The sequence below is a fragment of the Scyliorhinus torazame genome, chromosome 5 (assembly GCF_047496885.1).
Source record: "Scyliorhinus torazame isolate Kashiwa2021f chromosome 5, sScyTor2.1, whole genome shotgun sequence".
In the NCBI taxonomy this organism is placed as follows: domain Eukaryota; kingdom Metazoa; phylum Chordata; class Chondrichthyes; order Carcharhiniformes; family Scyliorhinidae; genus Scyliorhinus; species Scyliorhinus torazame.
Window position 1 is genome coordinate 131,993,261 of NC_092711.1, and position 24,249 is coordinate 132,017,509.

The 24,249-nt window shown below is 48.5% G+C and overlaps 3 protein-coding genes across 3 annotated transcripts in view; 1 reads left to right on the plus strand and 2 right to left on the minus strand.

The window, feature by feature from the left end:
• LOC140419808 (uncharacterized) overlaps positions 1-17,524 on the minus strand; it is a 55,432-nt gene extending 37,908 nt beyond the window's left edge. Inside the window, exons 1-2 of the mRNA XM_072503825.1 lie at positions 17,090-17,524; positions 15,888-16,836 (exon numbers count right to left, since the gene is read on the minus strand). Of these exons, the coding sequence (XP_072359926.1) occupies positions 15,888-16,477 (590 nt within the window). The 5' untranslated portion in view covers positions 16,478-16,836; positions 17,090-17,524. The remainder of the gene's footprint in view (positions 1-15,887; positions 16,837-17,089) is intronic.
• The window catches only part of LOC140417920 (uncharacterized), a 365,440-nt gene that overhangs the window by 168,707 nt on the left and 172,484 nt on the right, over positions 1-24,249 (minus strand). The gene's annotated exons all lie outside the window — the stretch shown is intronic.
• On the plus strand, positions 17,667-24,192 carry LOC140419804 (uncharacterized). Its single transcript, XM_072503820.1, has 2 exons — positions 17,667-17,944; positions 19,037-24,192. Exon 2 carries the CDS (start codon positions 19,400-19,402, stop codon positions 20,072-20,074), a length of 675 nt encoding a protein of 224 aa, XP_072359921.1. The 5' UTR covers positions 17,667-17,944; positions 19,037-19,399; the 3' UTR covers positions 20,075-24,192.

Sequence of the window (24,249 nt, forward strand, 5' to 3'; positions counted from 1 at the left end):
CCGACCTCGGCTTCCCCCCGTGACCTCGGCTCGCACCGTGCGACGCCCCCTCCTTCCTGCTTCTCTATTCCCGCCATGATTATCATAGCGCGGGAACCAAGCCCGCGCTTCTCCCTTGGCCCCGCCCCCAATGGCCAACGCCCCATCTCCTCCACCTCCCCTCCTCCCCCCATCACCACCTGTGGAAGAGAGAAAAGTTACCACATCGCAGGATTAGTACATAAAACTCCTCTTTCCCCCCTTTTTAACCCCCCTCTTCGCCCCCCACATTCGCCCCACCACTTTGTTCAAACGTTCTTTTTAATAACCCGCTCATTCCAGTTTTTCTTCCACAATAAAGGTCCACGCTTCATCCGCCGTCTCAAAGTAGTGGTGCCTCCCTCGATATGTGACCCACAGTCTTGCCGGTTGCAGCATTCCAAATTTTATCTTCTTTTCATGAAGCACCGCCTTGGCCCGATTAAAGCTCGCCCTCCTTCTCGCCACCTCCGCACTCCAGTCTTGATAAACGCGGATCACCGCGTTCTCCCATTTACTGCTCCGAGTTTTCTTTGCCCATCTAAGGACCATTTCTCTATCCTTAAAACGGAGGAATCTCACCACTATGGCTCTGGGAATTTCTCCTGCTCTCGGTCCTCGCGCCATCACTCGGTATGCTCCCTCCACCTCCAACGGACCCGCCGGGGCCTCCGCTCCCATTAACGAGTGCAGCATCGTGCTCACATATGCCCCGACGTCCGCTCCCTCCACACCTTCAGGAAGACCAAGAATCCTCAGGTTGTTCCTCCTTGCATTGTTCTCCAGTGCCTCCAACCTTTCCACACATCGTTTCTGATGTGCCTCATGCATCAACGTCTTCACCACCAGGCCCTGTATGTCGTCCTCATTCTCGGCTGCCTTTGCCTTCATGACCCGAAGCTCCCGCTCCTGGGTCTTTTGTTCCTCCTTTAGCCCTTCGATCGCCTGTAGTATCGGGGCCAACAGCTCTTTCATTTCCTTTTTGAGCTCTTCCACACAGCATTTCAAGAACTCTTGTTGTTCAGGGCCCCATGTTAAACTGCCACCTTCCGACGCCATCTTGGTTTTTGCTTGCCTTCCTTGCCGCTGTTCTAAAGGATCCACTGCAATCCGGCCACTTTCTCCTCCTTTTTTCATCCGTATCCAGGGGGGATTCCCTTCTGGTTTACCGCACAGTGTTTTTAGCCGTCAAAATTGCCGTTGGGGCTCCTATCAAGATCCCAAAAGTCCGTTTCACCGGGAGCTGCCGAAACGTGCGACTCAGCTGGTCATTGCCGCACCCGGAAGTCAATATTTAAACTTTTAAACTTCAACCCTAACAATAACAGATTACATGCAGTTACTTAACCTGAACACACTAGTTCCCATTAAACAACTCTGTAACAGAACATGCAGCTCTCACGCCACTTTCACAAGAAGACAAAGGTAACATTTGCATTTACGAAGCAACTTTTCTTCTTATAGGGACATTCATTCTGAACGCTTTTTCCAAAGCCTGCCTCGGTGGCAACTTTCAAAGCCCTCTCTCCTAACTGTTCAGAACAGCATTCTTTCTCTCTCTCTCTGCCCAGCCGCTTAAACAAAGGTTGTCTGCTGTATTTTCCAGGCTTGAACCCATCAGCGTTATCTTGGCTGTTTGATTGCCCACTCACGTTTATTAAAAAGAACGGAGCTATGCTATTGATATGCAACTAATCGCCCACTGACGGACAAAGAGGCTATCAGACTCTGTAATGGGCTAATAGCTGGTCAGAAAAGAGTGTCCCAAAGGACAATGGATCGAGGGCATCCTGCGTATTCCCACTAATGAGTTTGACTGGGACAATGTAACTTGTTCAGGTGTGGGCCTATCCCTATGACTCTGTGCTATGAAGGTTTTTACACCCCACCAGTTGGTTTAGCCCCTAAATTGCGTCCTACATTGAGGTCTCGTTTCTGGACCCAAATTCCTAATATCTCCCTCGTGTGACATTCGTGAATTGATATAATTGATCATTCACTTGGAAAGCTTGGATCTTTATATTTGGTATTAACACTGTGTTAACATAAATCGTTCTTGAAACTGCAGAAATAGTTTAAACAAAGATATTCTTTTCTATATTTTGATAAACTGCAGCATGTCATATTCTGCCAAGGTCCAGCTAAAGAATAAGACTCACTGCTCAATCTGATCAAGAATAAGAAAAAAAAGCTATTGTCTTCCACAATCTGCCTTTTTGAACCAGTGTATCTTGTATTGACCAAATATATTAATTAAAGATTACTGTATTAATTAGCTAGCAGTCAGTAACACATCAAGAATGTGCAATGAAAAGTGCTGGTGAGGGCAGCACAATGGCACAGTGGTTAGCACTGCTGCCTCACAGCACCGAGGACCCGTGTTTGATCCCGGCCCAGGTCATTGTCCATGTGGAGTTTGCACATTCTCCCTGTGTTTGTATGGGTCTCATCCCTGTCATATTATACACCAGTATATCATGGTGCAGACACACAATGATGGACACACAGCAAGACCAATCAACACACACAACTCCGCAGCCAATCACCAGTTACAGCACACGCACTATAAAGACAGGGGGCATCAGAGTTCCCGCTCATTCGAGTTGCAGCTAGCAAGGAGGACAGAGCTCACAGCCTGCAACACAGACATTCACCATGTGCTGAGTGCATCGACTGGTTAGGACAAGGCAGAGGTCTTTAGTTAAAGCTAGTATCATATTAACCCACAGTCTAAATATGTTTAAACAGTTAATGATTCAATAAAATAGTGTTGCACTATTTCAAGTGTTGGTGACCTGTATGTAATCCAGAACACCCAACACATCATGATATCAGGAGTTGAGGGATATTAGCACTTCTTAGACCTACCTGCAAGTGATCTGCCTTCCGCCAGCATTCCGTCATCCTGCAACATGGACAACATCAGCCCGCCGCCGCCGCTCCGCATCGCCGGCAACCTAGGAGCCAACTGGAAGATTTTCAAACAGCGCTTCCAGCTCTTCCTCGAAGCCACGGACAGGGAGGGTGCCTCGGACACCAGAAAGATTGCTCTTCTCTCCACGTTCGGGGACCATGCCATCCACATTTTCAACTCTCTCACCTTTGCAGATGATGAAGATAAAATGAAGTTCAAGACGGTCCTCCTCAAGTTTGACACTCACTGCAGCGTAGAGGTGAATGAAAGTTTTGAGCGCTACATGTTCCAGCAGCGTTTGCAGGGTAAGGATGAACCATTCCAATCCTTTCTCACCCACCTCCGCATCCTTGCGCAGTCCTCTAATTACGGGTGCACCTCCGACTTCATGATACGCGACCAGATCGTTTTCGGTGTTCAGTTGGACCCCCTACGTCAGCAGCTCCTCAAGGTAAAGCAGCTCACCCTAGCGACCGCCATTGAGACCTGTGTCTTACATGAAAACGCCACGAGTCGGTACTCCCATATACAAGCGGCTGAAACGGCGCGGCAAGGTCCCCACGAGGTGGAACGGGTCCAAGTGATTGAGCACCTCCAGGGCCTCAGCCTGGATGAGGGCGGCCATTTTGCATGCTTTTCGCGGACTCACGTGCTTGTGCGCACCAAACGAGGGGACGGTGACGTTGAGGAACATAATGCGCATGTGTGGTTGCTACGACGTGCGGCAACTGTGGCTCCGCCCATTTAAAGTGGCAATGCCCTGCAAAATCTCGACAATGCCTACAATGTGGCAGACTTGGCCACTATGCTGCCTGCTGTCGAGCAGCTCAGCCTGCCAATTCATATCACTTCAGCCAGCCTCGCAGGAATGTCCGGGCAATTCAACCCACTGTCACCGAGTCCGATGCGGACCTCCCACACAGCAGTGACACCGAGGACCCGAAGGCGCCTTTTTGAGTCGGTGTCATAATGAAAAACAGGCTGTCCCCGAAGCAAAGACACCAGTCACTGTTGGTATACAGCATCGATCCAGACGATGAGTGGTGTGCCACCTTGACGGTCAACCAGAATTCGTTGCCCACCTCAGAGACTTAATTTGTGAACTTTGTGGACTTATGGACTTTCTTATTTGTTCTGTTCTTCCGTTTAATTGTTTAAGTGGTTTGTATATAGTGTGCATCTCGTTATTTGTGTGACACACTGTTTTTTCTGCACGAGGCACCTTCCCATGTAAATAGCTTAGTTTTCATGTACATAGTCCTGTAAATATTTCGCACACACGTAGTCAGGAACATTCACCACACACTATTTATTGCCACGCAGGTACATTTTTTATAAAAGGGGGGATGTCATAATATACACCAGTATATCATGGTGCAGATACACACCAATGGACACACAGTGGGACCAATCAACACACACAACACCGCAACCAATCACCAGTGAGAGCACACGCACTATAAAGACAGGGGGCATCAGATTTCCCGCTCATTCGAGTTGCAGCTCGCAAGGAGGACAGAGTTCACAGCCTGCAACACAGACATTCACCATGTGCTGGGTGCATCGACTGGTTAGGACAAGGCAAAGGTCTTTAGCTAAAGCTAGTATCATGTTAACCCACAGTCAGAGTATGTTTAAACAGCTAATGATTCAATAAAATAGTTTTGCACTATTTCAAGTGTTGGTGACCTGTATGTGATCCAGAACACCCAACACATCAACCCCCACAACCCAAAGATGTGCAGGGTAGATGGATAGGCCATGCTAAATTGCCCCTTAACTGGAAAAGAAATCTGTGCTGATAAGAGACCTTCAGGTTCTGATTAGGCTCCGTTTTAAACTGTATGAATAATGGATTGTATAGGATCAGATTAAGTGAATTAAACAGTTCTATTGTAATAAAGGAGCTGAATATTATTTAAATGGAGACAGACGGCAGAAAGATGCAGCTCAGAGGGGATTTGGGGGTCCTGGTGCATAAATCACAAAAAGCTAGTGTACAGGCTCAGCGGGTAATGGGGAACGAAAATGGAATGTTGGCCTTTGTTTCTAAGGGAATGGAATATAAAAATAGGGAATTCCCGCTAAAACTATACAAGGCACTAGTTAGACCGCACCTGGAATACGGTGAACAGTTCTGGTCTCCTTATCGAAGGGACGATATCCCGGCATTGGAGGCAGTCCTGAGAAGGTTCACTCGGTTGATCCCAGGTAGGGAGGGATTTTCTTACGAGGAGAGGTTGAGTAGGTTGGGGCCTGTCCTCATTGGAGTTTAGAAGAATGAGAGGCGACCTTATTGAGACAGATAGGATTCTCAGGGGGCTCGACAGGGTCGATGCTGAGAGGATGTTTCCTCCTGTGGGAGTGTCTAGGACCAGAGGGCAGAATCTCAGAGTGAGGGGGTCGCCCCATTTCAGACAGAGATGAGGAGGAATTTCCCCTCTCGGAGGGTGGTGAATGTGTGGAAGTCTTTCCCACAGAGAGCTGTAGAGGCTGGGCCGTTAAGTATGTTCAAGGCCGAGACAGACAGATTTTTAATCAGTGAGGGAATCGAGGGTTTATGGGGAGAAGGCGGGAAAGTGGAGTTGGGGATTATCACATCAGATCAGTCACAATTTCATCGAATGGGCGGAGCAGGCTCGATGGGCCGAATGGTCTACATCTGCTCTTATGCCTTCGGGTCTTATGGTATTCCAGTCTAGGATAATGAGAAACAGGGGATGTAAGTAATTGGGGATCCAATTAAATTATTACAAAACAAAATTGACCAATTGCCATAAACAGGCCCAACTCTGATGTGAGGTAATTGGATTGGATTGGATTGGATTTGTTTATTGTCACGTGTATCGAGGTACAGTGAAAAGTATTTTTCTGCGAGCAGCTCAACAGATCACTAAGTACATGGGAAGAAAAGGGAATAAAAGAAAATACATAATAGGGCAACACAACATATACAATGTAACTACATAAGCACCGGCATCGGATGAAACATACAGGGTGTAGTGTTAATGAGGTCAGTCGATAAGAGGGTCATTTAGGAGTCTGGTGACAGTGGGGAAGAAGCTGTTTTTGAGTCTGTTCGTGCGTGTTCTCAGACTTCTGTATCTCCTGCCCGATGGAAGAAGTTGGAAGAGTGAGCAAGCCGGGTGGGAGGGTTCTTTGGTTATACTTTGATTGGTCACTTTGGGGATAAAAGTAGGGGTTCCGAAGGCCTTCCTTGCTGGCCAACTACTGAAGACTCCCGAGGCCGAGTTCCAAAGAAATTACTGTCACAGAAGAAGCCAGACTCCCGAGGCTGAATTCCAGACAAATTACTGTCAAAGAAGGAGCCAGACAGGGTTACACTTCTACAGACTGATCACCCACACAAAATTGCAAACGTCATTGTTTTAAAGTTGTCACTTCAATCATTTTATTTTAATAAACTTCTTTTGAATTGTACTGTCCAGAGAGTTCTGCCTTTCACTTCATTAAAATCCTGTCGGAAAAACTGCTGGCAAAGGTACTGGCATCGAGGATAGAGGACTGTGTCCCAGGGGTGGTGCACGAAGACCAGACAGGGTTCGTAAAAGGGAGACAACTGAATGTTAACGTGTGACGACTATTAGGGGTGATAATGATGCCCCCAGTGGAGGGGGAGGCAGAGATAGTGGTGGCAATGGATGCAGAGAAGGCATTTGATAGGGTGGAGTGGGAGTATTTATGGGAGGTGTTAAGGAGGTTTGGGTTCGGGAACGGGTTTATTAGCTGGGTCAAACTTCTTTATGGGGACCCAACGGCAAGTGTAGTCACGGGGCGACAAAGATCGGAATATTTCCGACTATATAGGGGAACAAGACAGGGATGCCCCTGTCTCCATTGTTGTTCGCGTTGGCAATTGAACCTCTGGCCATGGCGTTGAGAGACTCCAGGAAATGGAGAGGGGTGATCAGAGGGGGAGAAGAACACAGAGTCTCGCTATACGTGGATGACCTTTTATTGTACGTGTCGGACCCAGCGGGGGGGATGATAGAGGTTATGCGGATGTTGAGGGAGTTCGGGGATTTCTCGGGGTATAGGCTAAACATGGGGAAGAGTGAACTATTTGTGATACACCCAGGGGACCAGAGTAGAGAGATAGAAGGCCTGCCTCTAAGGAAAGTGGAAAGAAACTTCCGATACCTGGGGATCCATATCGCTAGGAGCTGGGGAACCTTGCACAGACTTAATCTGACACGACTGGTAGAACAAATGGAGGAGGACTTCAAGAGGTGAGACATGCAGCCTCTGTCGCTGGCGGGCAGGGTGCAGGCAATTAAGATGATGGTCATTCCGAGGTTCTTATTTGTACTTCAATGTCTCCCTATACTAATCTCTAAGAACTTTTTCAATAAAATAGACAGGAGCATCACGAGCTTCGTGTGGGCAGGGAAAGTCCCGAGAGTAAGGAGGGGGTTCCTACAGCGTAGCAGGGACAGAGGAGGATTGGCACTTCCGAACTTGGGCGATTACTATTGGGCCGCCAATGTGGCAATGATACGTAAATGGATGATGGAGGGTGAGGGAGCGGCGTGGAAAAGACTGGAGAGAAAGTCCTGTAAAGGGACGAGCTTAGAGACGCTGGTGACGGCGCCGCTACCGTTCTCACCAAAAAAGTTTACCACGAACCCGGTGGTGGCGGCAACATTGAATATCTGGGGACAGTGGAGGCGACAGAGAGGTGTGCGGGGAGCCCTGGTGGGGTCCCCAATCAGGAACAACCATAGGTTTGCCCCAGGAAGAATGGATGGAGGATTTCAGAGCTGGCACCAATTGGGGGTTAGGAGGGTTGGAGATTTATTTATAGATGGGACGTTTGCGAGCTTGGGAGCATTGGAGGAAAAGTATAAGTTGCTCCGGGGAAACTTCCTGAGATATATGCAGGTGAGGGCGTTCACTAGACAACAGGTGAGGGAATTTCCGCTGCTCCCGGTACAGGGGATTCAGGACAGAGTGCTTTTGGGGGTGTGGGTCGGAGAGGGCAAGGTGTCAGAGATATACCGAGAGATGAGGGAAGAGGGGGAGGAGTGAGTGGGCGAACTAAAAGGAAAGTGGGAAGAAGAGCTAGGGGAGGAGATAGAGGAAAGTATGTGGGCTGACGCCCTAAGCAGGGTAAACTCCTCTTCCTCATGCGCCAGGCTTAGCCTGATTCAATTCAAGGTGCTACATAGAGCGCACATAACGGGAGCAAGATTGAGCAGGTTGTTTGGAGTGGAGGATAAGTGTGGGAGGTGCGGCGGAAGCCCGGCAAACCACGCACATATGTTTTGGTCGTGCCCGGCACTGGAGGGGTACTGGAAGGGAGTGACGGGAGTGATCTCTAAAGTGGTGAAGGCCCGGGTCAAACCAGGCTGGGGGCTAGCTCTATTTGGAGTTGCGGATGAGCCGGGAGTGCAGGAGGCGAAAGAGGCCGACGTTGTGGCCTTTGCGTCCCTAGTAGCCCGGCGAAGGATCCTACTCATGTGGAAGGAGGCGAAACCCCCCGGACTGGAGGCCTGGGTAAACGATATGGCTGGGTTCATTAAACTGGAGCGGATAAAGTTTGCCGAGAGGATCGGCTCAAGGGTTCACCAGGCGGTGGCAGCCATTCCTCGACTACCTAGAGGAACGTTAGAGGGAAGACAGATGACCTGCAGCAGCAACCCGGGGGGGGGGGGGGGGGGGGGGAGGGGAGGGGGAGGTTTTAGTTTATGTTAAAAGATTATGTGGTTTAGTTATTTGTTTATTGTTAAAATTTCTTTACTGTTATGTTTGCTCTGTAAGGGGAAAAAAAATTTTGTTTGAAAAATTTCAATAATATATATATATATTTTAAAAATCCTGTCGGAAGCTAAGTGAATTTATGAAGTGGCCAGTTTGTTGTGGTTGAGTCAATTAATATAAATCTTAAATTTAAAAACTTGCATTTGTATTGCACCTATCATGACCACGGGACATCCCAAAGTGTTTTGCAGCCAATGAAGTATTTTTGAATTGTGGTTACTCACTTTTGTAATGCAGGAAACATGGTAGCCAGCAAGATGTGATAATGAGCAGATCATCGGTCCTTAGTGATGTTAATTGATAAATTGGTCTGGGCAGCGGGGCTAACTCCCCAGCACTTGTTTGAAATATTGGCCACGGGAACCTCTAGGTCCATCGAGGGGGCAGACGTCCAGATGACGGAAGCTCCAACAGTGCAGCGCTCCTTCTGTTTCGACTTCCCATTTGACCCTCGGGCACCTTTCTGTCTCTATTGCTCATGGCAATGGCAGCCAGGCGACAGAGCTGAGGGCTGTACTTAGCTGAGAATAACAGGGCCTGTAGGCGGCACGGTGGTGCAGTGGGTTAGCCCTGCTGCCTCCCAGCACTGAGGTCCCGGGTTCGATCCCGGGTCACTGTCCGTGTGGAGTTTGCACATTCTCCCCGTGTCTGCGTGGGTCTCACCCTCACAACCCAAAGATGTGCAGGGTAGGTGGATTGGTCACTCTAAATTGCCCATTAATAAAAAATATAAATAAGAGGGCCTGCGCCCCAGTTGGGAAACTGCCCTGGGCGTCGCACTAATAGAGAGACAGGAAGGTGCTGGAGGACTTACTGGAAAATGGGTCTCCAACTAATTGGGGACAGAGGGACGACCCCCCCCCCTCAACCATGATATGGTGACATGACCCCAAGGTTCAGTGCCCCAAAGCGGGGAGCCACGGGAACAGGGTGCATGAGGAGCCAAAGGGAAGCCACTGAGCAGTAATATCAAGTGCAGCAGCATTCCCATTACACTCTGGGGAGAAGCACCATCTCCAGGTAAATGCTCCCTGCTCTGCCCCAGATGCCATGGTCCCAGTCAGTGGAATGTGTAAAACCTCAACTAATCTCTGTGCTCGGGGAATCCCTTCTTATACTTTATGACATCACAAAGTCTATGGAGACTGATTTAACCCAATCATTGCTGAGCTAACATTTGAATTGACCAATTACAAAGCCTGTCATTGAACCATCTGTACCCGCCCAAACCACGTCAAACTCTCAAACAATTGTCTTCCCCACGCTCCGTCCCCGGCACAGGGAGTCAGCATTCCCAAGCCAAGCAGTGAAAACATGGTGGCCTTGACACCCAGGTGTGGTCTAGGATTCCAGGCACTCTTGTCTTCTCTGTCCTCTGGGAGCTGTTAAACTCCCTGTCCCCGCACGTCATCCGCTCTCAGCTCTGCTCGATTTCCGCTGCAGTTTGGTCCCTTTTACACCTTTCGGATCAATAAAACATTTGGTCAGTGAAGCCCCAAACCACAATTTCCCATCCTGTCACCTGTCAACCAGAGCGTAATCCCAACAGGAATAAAAACAGGAGAAGTGTGACAATCACAGTCAAAATAAATCCACAGCCAGTCACAGGATTTAATTTAATGTTCGCTAATTAGCAAGAAAACCCGAAGCAGGGAGTGAGTCCCCCAGGATTCTTACAGTCCACACCTTGAGGGGGAAGAGAACTCTTTCTCCCAACTCCTCAATTTCACTCCGTTATTTTCCAGTTTTGTTCTGACCCCACCTGGGGTAACATTTACTCGACTGTTTCTTCTCCTGAAGGAGTGCCGTGAGTTCTAGGTTACAGGTACATGAGGACATATTCTTCAAGCAACAGATCAAGCATGGATGTAAAGGATTCTCAAGCTCTCTTTCCCCCGATCCAACCTGTGGACAATTCTTACTGAGTATTTCTCCCAATTCTACCAATCCAAATTTTTATCCCTTTTACTTTAACACAAAGGGACCAGTGTGTTTAATTTTATTCGATTGATTTGAAGTCAGTTTCTCGATGTGTCGATTCCTTGTTGATGTCAAAATGTTGCAACATTCCCCTGACCACATTAACAATTTCATGTCTGAAATGCGATCTAGAAGGACAAGGGGCAGCAGACACATGGGGAACTCCACCACCTGCAAGTTCCCCTCCGAGCCCCACACTCACCATCCTGACTGGGAAATATATCGGCCGTTCCTTCACTGTCACTGGGTCACAATCCTGGACCTCCCTCCCTGACAGCACTGTGGGTGTTACCCACACCACACAGGGACTGCAGCCGGTTCAAGGTGGCTCACCCACCACCTTCTCTTTTTTTTTTAGAAATACTTTTATTCAAATTTTTACACATTTTCAACAAACCCCCCCCTTACAGAAAAAAGAAAAACAAAGAACACATAACCATCTTACAACTACATCACAAATTCCCCCAATATACAAACCCCCCATTAAGCAATAATAAACACAGTAGTAAATGCCAAGTACCCCCCCTCCCGCGTTGCTGCTGCTGACCACCTCCTAACGCTCCGCTAGAAAGCCTAGGAATGGTTGCCACCGCCTGAAGAACCCTTGCACAGACCCTCTCAAGGCAAATTTTACCCTCTCCAAATTAATGAACCCTGCCATGTCGCTGATCCAGGATTCCACGCTTGGGGGCCTCGCATCTTTCCACTGTAGCAGAATCCTCCGCCGGGCTGCCAGGGACGCAAAGGCCAGGATACCGGGCTCTTTCGCCTCCTGCACTCCCGGCTCGTCCGATACCCCAAATAATGCTAACCCCCAGCTCGACTTAACCCGGGTGTTCACCACTTTAGACACCGTCCTCGCAATACCCCTCCAGAACCCATCCAGCACCGGGCACGCCCAGAACATGTGGGTGTGATTTGCTGGGCTCCCCGAGCACCTCCCACACCTGTCCTCACCCCCAAAAAACCTACTCAGCCTCGCCCCCGTCATGTGCGCCCTATGCAGAACCTTAAATTGTATCAGGCTAAGCCTGGCGCAAGAGGAGGAAGAATTAACCCTACCCAGGGCGTCCGCCCACGCACCCTCGTCTATCTCACCCATCACCTTCTCGAGGGGCAATTAGGGATGGGCAACAAATGCTGGGCCCGGCCAGCGATGGCCCACATCCCATGAAAGAATTCGAAAAAAAAAGAATAGCCTGGCTTGCCCGAGAGCCTGCATGAACCAGATGGGCTGAATGGCCTCCTTCTCTGCTCGAATGATTCTTTGATCTAAAGAGACATTTTCAGCTGCTTCCACTCTCTTCAGGTAACCGAAGTCTCTTGTCCTTGGTTCCATTCTTGTCAATCCTTTCTGCATCCTTGCCGAGAACATCACAACTTCCCTATCGTCCGGGGCCAATATAGGGGGCGGGAATCTCTGAAAATGGGGCTATGTCCCCCACGCCGGCGGGAAAACCGGCACCAACGGCTCCGGCGTCAACGGCCTCCCAAGGTGAGGAATTCTCATCTTCCTAGGGGGCTAGGTTGCTGCCGGAGTCGTTGGCGCCACTCCAGCCGGCGGCGAAGGGCCGGCGTGATCTCGCGCACGCGCAGACCGGCCGTGGCATATTTCCACGCATGCGTGGGGGTTCTCTTCACCGCGCAGCCCCCGGGCAATGTGGCAGAGCCCTACAAGGGACCCGGCGCGGAGGAAAGATGGCCCCCATGGAAACAGCCCGCCCGCAGGATCGCTAGGCCCCGATCGCAGGCCAGGCCACCCGGATCCCCCCCCCCCCCCGCCACCCCCTTCCTCACCCCAACCCACCAGGACCGCCACCGCATACTCACCTGCCAGGTCCCGCCATGCGTGAGGCGAGCAATTCATAACCGGCGGGACTGGTCAAAACTGGGCTGCCGCTCGGCCCATCAGGGCCCGGAGAATTGCCGGGGGGGGGGGGCGCCACTGTCAACAGCCCCCGACTTGCGAGGCGCGAATCCCACCCCGCCGCCGGAGAATAGGGCAGCCGGCGGCGGGGTGCGATTCGCGCCTCCCCCCGGGATTCCTATATAGATTTGAAAAGCAGCAAGGTTATCTTTTGCGACCCGTTAGAACAAAGAACAAAGAAAAGTACAGGACAGAAACAGGCCCTTCGGCCCTCCAAGACTGTGCTGACCATGCTGCCTGTCTACCTAAAACCGCCCACACTTCCGGGACCCGTATCCCTCCATTCCCATCCTATTCATGTATTTGGCAAGATGCCCCTTAAACGACACTATCGTACCTGTTTCCACCACCTTCTCCCACATCAAGTTCCAGGCACCCATTACCATCTGTATAAAAAATTTCCCTCGTACATCTCCTCTGAACTTTGCCCCTTGCACCTTAAACCTATGCCCCCTAGTAATTTACCCCTCGACACGGGGAAAAAGCCTCTGACTATCCACTCTGTCTATGCCCCTCATAATTTTCTGGACTTCTATCAGCTCACCCCCTCAACCTCCCCAGTGAGAACAAACCGAGTATATCCAACCTCCCCTCACAGCTAATGCCCTCCATACTAGGCAACATCCTGGTAAATCTCTTCTGCACCCTATCTAAAGCCTCCACATCCTTCTGGTAGCATGGCGACCAGAATTGAACACTATACTCCAAGTGTGGCCTAACTAAGGTTCTATACAGCTGCAACATGACTTGCCAATTCTTATACTCAATGCCCCGGCCGATGAAGACAAGCATGCCGTATGCCTTCTTGACTACCTTCTCCACTTTCCCACCTGCCTCCTATCTACACCTCCCGCTGCCTGGGGAAAGCGGGCAGCATAATCAAAGATCCCTCCCACCCAGCTTACTCACTCTTCCAACTTCTTCCATCGGTCAGGAGATTAAAAAGTCTGAGAACACGCCCAAACAGACTCAAAAACAGCTTCTTCCCCACTGTCACCAGACTCCTAACCAACCCTCTTATGGACTGACCTGATTAACACTATACCCCTGTATGCTTCACCCGATGCCGGTGTTTATGAAGTTATATTGTGTACCTTGTGTTGCCCTATTATGTATTTTCTTTTCACGTACTTAATGATCTGTTGAGCTGCTCGCAGAAAAATACTTTTCACTGTACCTAGGTACACGTGACAATAAACAAATCCAATCCAACTTGTGTTGCCACTTTCAGTGACCTGTGGACCTGTACACCCAGATCCCTCTGCCTATCAATACTCTTAAGGATTCTGCCATTTACTGTATATTTCCCACCTGTATTAGACCTTCCAAAATGCATCACCTCACATTTGTCTGAATTAAACTCCATCTGCCATCTCTCCGCCCAAGTCTCCAAACAATCTAAACCCTGCTGTATCCTCTGACAGTCCTCATCACTATCTGCAGTTCCACCAACCTTTGTGTCGTCTGCAAATTTACGAATCAAACAAGTTACATTTTCCTCCAAATAATTTATATATACTACAAACAGCAAAGGTCCCAGCACTGATCCCTGCGGAACACCACTGGTCACAGCCCGCCAATTAGAAAAGCACCCTTCCACTGCTACCCTTTGTCTTCTATGATCGAGCCAGTCCAAATCCATCATTATTTGAGTAAAGTAGGAGAATCTCATCATTTCAGATTTCCACATAGATAAATAGAAGATTTTTAAAAAAAAATTTAGAGTACCCAATTCATTTTTTCCAATTAAGGGCAATTTAGCGTGACCAATCCACCTAACCTGCACATCTTTGGGTTGTGGGGGCAAAACCCACGCAGAGACAGAGAGAAGGTGCAAACTCCACACGGACAGTGACCCAGAGCCGGGATCGAACCTGGGACCTTGGCGCTGTGAGGCAGCAGGACCAACCGTGCTGCCCTGATAAAGAGAAGATTGACAAGAACTGGGAGCATCTAACTTGCAAGAAAGGTTGAACAGACAGGGTTGCTTTTATTGAGATTACAGGATGGCTTGCTCGGCCATTTCAGAGGGCCTTTTTAAGAGTCAACCACATTGCTGTGGGTCTGGAGTCACTTGTAGTCACAGGCCAAGTAACAACAGCAGATTTCCTTCCCTAATGGACATTAGTGAACCAGTTGCGATTTTATGACAATCGACAATGGTTTGAAACATAGGAAATAGCAGCAGGAGAACATTTGGCCTTTCGAATGATTCATCGTGATCATGGCTTATCATTCAACTCAATAGCCTAACCCCACTTTCCCCTGCATATCCTTTGATCCCCTTCACCCCAAGTGCTATATCTAACTGCTTCTTGAAAACATACAATGTTTTGGCCTCAACTACTCCGTGCGTAATGAATTCCACAGGCTCACCACTCTCTGGGGGAAGAAATTTCTCCTCATCTCTGTCCTAAATGGTCTACCCTGAATCCTCAGACTGTGGTTGACAATGGTTTCACGGTCATCGTTAAGACTTTTATTTTTCTCATTTTTATTGAGTTTGGATTTGATGAGAAACCTTTTTACCCAGCGAGTGGTGAGAATGTGGAACTCACTACCACAGCGAGTGGCTGAGGGGAAGCTAGAAAGCTAGATACATACATGAGGGAGAAAGGAATAGGAGATGCTGATGGGGGAGATGTAGAGGGGTGGGTGGAGGATCATGTGGAGCATAAATACTGACAGAGACCAATTGAGCCGACTGGCCTGGCCCTGTGCTGTCGACTCAATGGAACAGAGACAAATGGTGTTTAAATTAGATCCACCTGTAGTGGCAGGAATAACACTATTAACTATTCAGGATAAAATAAATGTTCTTCATCAACTTTTGTGGGTCAATTAAGTGGAAATGTGCTCCCCCAGGCTCAATGAACATCCGCCCACCGGAGGCAGAGTCACGAAACCGGCCAGTCCAGCAGAAAGAAACCCTCCGACCCGCCCACTTCACCAAGTGTCAGAATGAACATGGGTCAGTCCTGGATGTGATTAACAGCAACAATCCAGCCCTGTAATTACTTGTGAACTCGCTGGTGACTCTGCAGGCTGGATAACTGAGTGAATCCCTTCCCACACACAGAGCAGGTGAACAGTCTCTCTCTAGTGTGAACTCGCCGGTGTCTCAGCAGGCTGCACAACTGAGTGAATCCCTTCCCACACACGGAGCAGGTGAATGGTCTCTCGCCAGTGTGAGCTCGCTGGTGTCTCTGCAGGCTGCACAACTGAGTGAATCCCTTCCCACACTGAGAGCAGGTGAATGGCCTCTCCCCAGTGTGAACTCGCTGGTGTTTTTGTAGGGTGGACGCATCACTGAATCCCCTCTGACACACAATGCAGGTGAATGGCCTCTCCCCGGTGTGAATTCGCTGGTGTCGTGTGAGGTTGCAAGACTGAGAGAATCCCTTCCCGCAGTCGGAGCAGATGAATGGCCTCTCCCCAGTGTGAACTCGCTGGTGTTTTTGTAGGGTGAACGCATCACTGAATCCCCTCTGACACACAATGCAGGTGAATGGCCTCTCCCCGGTGTGAATTCGCTGGTGTCGTGTGAGGTTGCAAGACTGAGCGAATCCCTTCCCGCAGTCGGAGCAGATGAACGGCCTCTCCCTGGTGTGAACTCGCTGATGTTTCTGCAGGGCGGAATAGTCACTGAACCCCTTCCCACAGTCACAGCAGGTGAATGGCCTCTCCCCGGTGTGGACCCGCTGGTGTCTCATCAGGTGGGATAACTGAGTGAATCCCTTCCCGCATTCAGAGCAGGTGAACGGCCTCTCCCCAGAGTGAATGCGGCGATGAATTTCCAGCTGAGATGGAGTTCTGAATCCCTTCCCACAGTCCCCACATTTCCACGGTTTCTCCATGTTGTGGCTGCCCTGCTGTCTCTCAAGGTTGGACAATCAGTTGAATCATCATCCACAGGCAGATCACGTGTAGTCTCTACCTGCTGTGAATAGGGCAAAGATGTTTCAGCTTCCGCAACTCGTTAAACCTCTTTCCAGAGACAGCGCACTGGAACACTCACTCTGGTGTGTGCGTTTGTCATATACCTTTCCAGTCTTGCTGATATTTTCAAAGTTCAGAAAGAGAAAGAACAAACATTTCTCCTTTGAGATTTAAAGGCCGATAATATTCAGCTCCTGATGAATCGAGTGCCTCTTTCAGATCTTGACTTGACATTTGATTTGCGATTTCTGTCTGTAGATCCTCCTCTTCTAATATCCTGTAAAAGGAGTTTACAAAAGCCATCACTGCCAGTACTGAAATTCAGAACAGACAATTCTCATTTCTATTGAACATCTTTTTTTCTCGTGTTCCCCCAAATCTGTAGATCACCAGTCTCTCCCTCCATTGTCACTCTGCTGTAGCTAATAAACACCCTCCCAATTCTCCTGAAGCTGGAAATTCACAATGATCCATCTGTACTGGACTGAAATTGTGTAATATACTGTACAGAATTATTTAATTAGACATACCTGGGCATCGTGTGGACAATGTTTATTTAGCCAGCAAAAGATCATGAGCTTGAATTGCCTGCTAATGAGGTTGGCGGAAGGGGAGATGATGAATGATCTCAAAATGAAATTGGATGGGCGATTCATGGAAACACTTCACGGGGTTGCGGGGTACAGAGGGGGGAGGGGGAACTGACTAGGTTGTTCTCTAGAGTCAGCATGGAGCAAAGGATGTCAATGTCTTTAAGAGAGAGGGAGAAACCTGGGCCAACCTTTCCAGAGTCTGCATCCTCCTTGGGTTCACTTCCTTTCCCTTCATTTGTTACAGGTCACCAATTTTCCCCCCAGGATGTGAAGAGAGATGTAAAGGGGGAAACATTAATTTTCTCCCAGATGTTGCTCAGAGGAGGAAGTCTCATTGTTCAACTTCCGTATTGTGACGTCACAACTAAGCCCTGCTCTGAATCAGCCAATCGGAATCACTCTGCTCCCCGGTGACGTCTCCGGGTTCCAGTGCGCAGGTCCAGAGCGCGGAGCCCCCCCCCAGCCGTTGTTCCCTCCCCCCCCCCCCCCCCCTCCATCCTCGAGCCAAGGTTTCCAGGCAACCGGCTGCCGGCCAAAGCGAGAAGCCGCTCGGTGATCTCTCCCCTTCCCCCCCCGCTGGCGGCAGCCGCACTGCGCCTGCTCCGGACAGCTCGGCTCGGCAGCGCTCTCTGCGCCTGCGCGCTGGGCTGCTAGCTGAGGGAGTGGGGGAGGGGACTTTGCAAAATGTCTTCCCATCATTTTCTTCCCAGTCCTGCAGTTTGATTATAAACAGCACAGCATTTGTTTTTAGCTTCACACACAGACTAAAACTTCCTCCTCTGTCCAACATCTGTGAGTAAAACACTTTCTTTCTCCCCCTGGGAAATACAGAGAGTTGTGGGACCCTGGAACTGGAATTAGAGTCAAAATGCTGAGATTTTGTGGAACCTGTTTTTATTGTGAGATATTTAAAGACAAATTTATCCTGTTTATTCAAATACTATTTGTCTGTTAATGCATGATTCATTTATGTCGATTTTAGTTTGATTAATATGGTTTAGCTTTTATTTAACTATGAAGCCTTGTCCTACGATTTATTTCATTGGGTTTGTCTAGGAATTCATTTATTTTTAAGTACGAAGTCTTACAACACCAGGTTAAAGTCCAACAGGTTTGTTTCGATGTCACTAGCTTTCGGAGCGCTGCTCCTTCCTCAGGTGAATGAAGAGGTCTGTTCCAGAAACACATATATAGACAAATTCAAAGATGCCAAACAATGCTTGGAATACGAGCATTAGCAGGTGATTTTAAGGTTATCGGTCTCCATGGGGATCGTGACAACAGCGATATGTCTAGTGTTGTTGCACGACACTTGTTTTAAATATTGCCCTGAATTCTCTGCCGTTGGGAGTCCCTGTTCCCGCCAGCAGCCCACCCAGCCTGTGGGTTTCCTGGTGGCATGGGGTGGTTTCAATGGGAATTGACAAGGGGTGGGAAGATAGAATCCCGTCACCAGCGAACGGCAAGCCGCAACGGAGAATCCAGCCCATGATCTGTGGCCCTGTAATAAAGTGCAATTATTATTATTTCTGCTCTTGTAATATTGCACTGTAGGTGCGCTATGCATTTCTCGTCGTTGAGTCATTATGGCACGGAGATCAGCAACTTGAATCCATGCTGATTTTCTATGCAGCAATCTAGTCAGTCCCATTTTCTTCCTACATCTCCATTCCTCTGCAAGTTTACTGACCCCTGAGTGTCTGTTCATTGTGAAATCACCGATCTGCCGCCAGCCTTGTAGGGAGTGGGTTCCAAGTTATGACCACTCTGAAATAAACAACATATTTAACTGCTCCCGTCACAGAGATGGTAGTAATTAGAATTGTCTGTTTTGAAATTCAATCCATTACTGACTACAATGACTTTTGTTAACTCCTTTTACAGGATATGAGAAGGACAAGATTTGCAGTCAGGAATCTCAAAACAAACCTCCTGTCAAGATACGACAGATTCACTGCATTCATCAGAACCTGAATATCAGTGACCTTGTAACCTGGCAGAATAAATGTTTGCCTTTGCTGGCTGCTTCAAAAGATTTTAAGCATCAGTGTTACTGGGAAAGTCACAAGGCTTAAACACCTGAGTGAGAGTGTTCCAGTGAACTTGACAGTGGAAAGAACTTTGAACCATTGCCCAGTCTGAAGAAGCATCACACCATTCACAGCGGAGCAGATTGTACATGTGTTCTGTGTGTGAACGAGGCTTCAACTGATTGTCATACCTGGAGAAGCACAAGGACCCCGCGACATGGAGAAACCGTGGAAATGTGGAGACTGTGGGAAAGGGTTCCGATGCCCGTCCGCACTGGAAATTCATCAACGTGTTCACACTGGAGAGAGGCCATTCAGCTGCTCAGACTGTGGGAAGGCATTCAGTGGTTCATGGCAGCTGCACGCACACCAGCGGGTTCATGCAGTGGAGAGGCCATTCACCTGCTCTCACTGTGGGAAGGGATTCAGTCATTCATCCACCCTGCTGAGACACCAGCGGGTTCACACTGGGGAGAGGCCGTTCACTTGCTCACAGTGCGGGAAGGGATTCACTCAGCTATCCAATCTGCTGACACACCAGGAGGTTCACACCGGAGAGAGGCCGTTCACCTGCTCCCATTGTGGGAAGGGTTTCACTCGGTTATTCAACTTGCAGACACACCAGCGAGTGCACACTGGGGAGAAGCCGTTCACCTGCTCTGTGTGTGGGAAGGGCTTCACTCAGTCATCCAATCTGCTGCTACACCGGCGACTCCACAGCGGGCAGAGGTCTTTCCCCTGTCCCCAGTGTGGGAAAGGATTCACCCGATTGTCCAGCCTGCAGAGACACCAGAGAGTGCACACCGGGGAGAGACCATTCAAGTGTCCCGAGTGTGGGAAGGGATTCACTCAGTCATCCCATCTGCAAACACACCAGCGAGTTCACAAGTGATGACAGGGTTGGATTCTGCTGTTCTTGTTGCTGTTAACCACATCCAGGATTGAACCAAATTCATTCTGATAGTCTTTGCTTCCTGTGGGCTGATGCCCTCTTGAGGCTTATTGAATACATCCAGTTTCATATTTCATGTGGATCGCAGCATGAAAAGGTGTTTGAAAGTTAAAAAGACCTTCAATTTACATTGCGGTTTGGAACCTCCCAAAGTGTGCCATGGTGTCATGGAGATGGGCTGCGGGAGTTTTAAAGTTCTTTTGTTTAATTTGGCTGGGTGTTTCCCACAGAGGAAATTGCAGATTTGATCTTGTGTAGTTTGCAGCTCACTGAAAGTTGGTGAGGGGAAAGAAGCTAGAAGACTTACCTAGCTTTGAGCTAGAGGAAGAAACTGCAGTGACCTTCACAGTAAAAGGCTTTGTGGCAGAAAGAACTGAGAGAAAATAGGCACAGGAGGCGGCAATTCGGCCCTTCATGCCCTGCTCTGTCATTAATTATGATCATGGCTGATCGTCCAGCTCAATAGCCTGACCCCGCCTTGCCATATCCTTTGATCCCCTTCACCCCAAGAGCGATATCAAACTCCTTGAAAATGTACAATGTTTTGGCCTCTACTGCACTCTGTGGTAGCGAATTCCACAGGCTCACCACTCTCTCTGGGTGAAGACATTTCTCTTCATCTCAATCTTAAATGGTCTACCCTGTAACCTGAAACTATGACCCCCCCCCTCTGGTTCTGGTCTCCTCCGCCAAAGGGAACATCCTTCTTGTATCTACCCTGTCCGCTCCTGTTAGAATTTGATAGGTTTGTCTGGCATCACCCCCCCCCCCCAAACCGCCTGTTCTTCTATTCTCTAGCAAATATAATCCTAATTTTTTTTTCCAGAAACAGAAACTCAACACCTGACTGCTTCAGCCCGGCACCTTCCATTAACTACATCATCTCACTAAAGGCCAAACACAACAGGCTGGATTCTCCGTCGGCGGAATGCTCCGTTTCGCCAGCAGCGCACTCATGCCCGCGGACTTCCCGACAACGTGTGGGTGTCCACAATGGGAAACTCTATTGGCTGGCCGCTGGGACGGAGATTCCCGCTGCCGGGACGGAGATTCCCGCTGCCGGTGGGAGTGTGCCGCACCGGAAAACTAACGTCTCTAATTATCTACTACCCGGGGAACCTTCTTTTTATAAACAAAATTCCATGAGCTCAACTTCAGGTAATCAATATACATGGTTTGAATGATGATCTCATTTTTACGATGCTTTAATTGCCACTCTGTAGCTGGTAAGCCTGGCTGTCTTTCAAATAATTACTGCAGTAGTCACGTGCAGAATCTAACCCAGACTTTTAACCCTTTAACTGCACCAAATACATATAATACAATATTACCTGAAATTCCTATATTCATCACACCAGTCCAAAGATGTGCAGGTTAGGTGGATTGGCCATGATAAATTGCCCTTAGTGTCCAAAATTACCCTTAGTGTTGGGTGGGGTTACTGGGTTATGGGGATAGGGTGGGGGTGTTGATCTTGGGTAGGGCGCTCTTTCCAAGAGCCGGTGCAGACTCGATGGGCCGAATGGCCTCCTTCTGCACTGTTAAGTTCTATGATAACCAGCACGGTGGCACAATGGTCAGCACTGCTGCCTCACACGCTAGTGACCTGGGTTCAATTCCGACCTTGGGTCAGTGCGTGGAGTCTGCACTTTCTCCACATGTCTGCGTGGGTTTCCTCCGCATGCTCCAATTTCCACACACAGTCCAAAGATATGCGGGTTTAGGTGGATTGGCCATAATCAATTGCCCCTTAGTGTCCAAAGATGTGCAGGTTAGGTGAGGTTACAGGAATAGGGCGGGCAGTGGGGGTAGTGGGCCTAGGTAGGGTGTTCTTTCAGAGGGTCGATGCAAACTCGATGGGCCGAATGTCCTCCTTCTGCACTGTAGGAGTTCTATGGTTCTTTGCCTGCTGCATCTGCATGCTTACCTTCAGTGACTGGTGTACGAGGACATCCAGGTCTCGTTGCACATTCCCCTCTCTCAATCTATAGCCATTCTGATAATCTGCCTTCCCGTTTTTTGCAACCAAAATACACGTATGAACATACAAATGAGGAGCAGGTGTAGACCACTCGGGTCTGTGAGCTGGCCCGGCGATGTGATAAGATCATGGCTGATCTGTTTGAGGCCTCGATTCTACTTTCCCGTCTATCCCGTATAACCTTTGGACTCCCTTGTCATTTAAGAACGGCACTCGCCCCAGGGAATCAGGAGATTGTGGGTCCAACTCTATTGACTCAAGGGGAAAAAAAATCAAAGCCAGTGTTCCTCGTGTGAGCAGTGAGCTACACTGTCGGACCTGTTGGCTGCGACGTTAAACCGAGGGCTCAATCTACCCCCTTGGGCAGACTTCAAGAGTTCTCATGGCCACTATTTTGAAGAGGAGCAGGGGGTAGTTATACCCGGTGTCCTAGCCAATATTTACCAATCAGATTATCGTATTTCTGTGTGTGGGATCTTGCTGTGCACAAATCAGCTGCCGCCTTTCCTAAAATGCAGCAGTGACTACACTTCAAAATAACTTAATTGGCTGTGGAACACTTTGGGACGTCCTATGATTGTGAAAGATGCTATGCAAATGCCAGTTTTTAACTTTGAGATTTCAACCACCCCCAACTTGCCATTAAATAAATTCACTTTGGTTCGGACAAAACTTAACTAATGAAGGCAAAGGCAGAATTCCCTGGATAGTAAAATTAAAGAGAGGTTTATGAAAAGGAAAAGTTTTACTCAACAACTTTAAGACATTGACTTTCCAGGGGCAGTTAGTGATGGACAATAAATGATGGCCTTAGAAGTGTAATCCTCTCTGGCTCCTTTGGAAAGTTCGTCTTGTGGAATTCAGCCTCGGGAGTCTGGCTCCTTCTTTGACAGTAGTTTCCTTGGAACTCGGGAGTCTTCAGTACTTGGCGAGCAAGGAAGACCTTCGGAACCTCGACTTTTATCCCCAAAGTGACCATTACCTCACGTCAGAATTGGGCCCGTTGTAACATGCCCGTTGTCAATTGGGCACTAGTTTAATTTAATTGTATTCCCAATTACTGACACTATTTGCTCATTATCTTAGACAGTAATACAATAGAACTGTTTCATACTATCCCTTTATCTGATTCGATACAATCCCTTATTCATACAGTTTCAAATGTTGAGGCTATTTAGAGCCTAAAGGCATCTCTTAGACCATAAGACATAGGAGCAGAATTAGGCCACTTGGCCCATCGAGTCTGCTCCGCCATTCAATCATGGCTGATATTTTCTCATCCCCATTCTCCTCCCTTCTCACCATAACCCCTGATCCCCTTGTTAATCAAGAACCTATCTATCTTTGTCTTAAAGACACTCAGTGATTTGGCCTCCACAGCCTTCTGCGGCAAAGAGTTCCACAGATTCACCACCCTCTGGCTGAAGAAATTCCTCCTCATCTGTGTTTTAAAGGATTGTCCCTCCAGTCTGAAGCTGTGCCCTCAGGTTCTTGTTTTTCCTACCAGTGGAAACATCCTCCCCATGTCCACTCTATCCAGTCATCGCAGTGTCCTGTAACATTTATCTGCCGGAACATTTATCTTCATTGCGGAAGGGTGCTGGGCCCAGAGGCCGATGGATCAAAACCATTCTCTGCGATTTATCTTCTCCGTTACAGCGGAAAGAAATATTCAGCTGCCTCCCATAAATATATCTGATACATTCTTTTTTATTAACAAATAATTTTATTGAGGTATTTTAGGCATATGGAAAAAATGACATTGTACAATACAGTCCCTCCATGCTAACAGTATTTGTCGCCGGGCTACCAGGGAAGCAAAGGCCAGAACATTGGCCTCCCTCTCTTCCTGGACTCCCAGGTCCTCCGAAACCACGAAGATTGCCACCTCCGGGCTCATTACCACCCCAGTTTTCAACACCCGGACATGACATCTGCAAATACCTGCCAATAATCTGATACATTCTTTACATACACAGTAATTCAGGTTTTACATTTTTACACATCTTTTACTACAACTATTGATTTGTTATTGACTCGTTATTTGTAACTCAATTAAAACTCACAACTTACTTAATCATCTGTTGCAGTCACTTCATGTCGTAAATCTTTCATGAATACATTTGGTTAACAC

Excerpts from the sequence above, each read along its gene's own strand:
- LOC140419804 (XM_072503820.1), top strand. The coding sequence starts at position 19,400 with ATGGAGAAACCGTGGAAATGTGGAGACTGTGGGAAAGGGTTCCGATGC.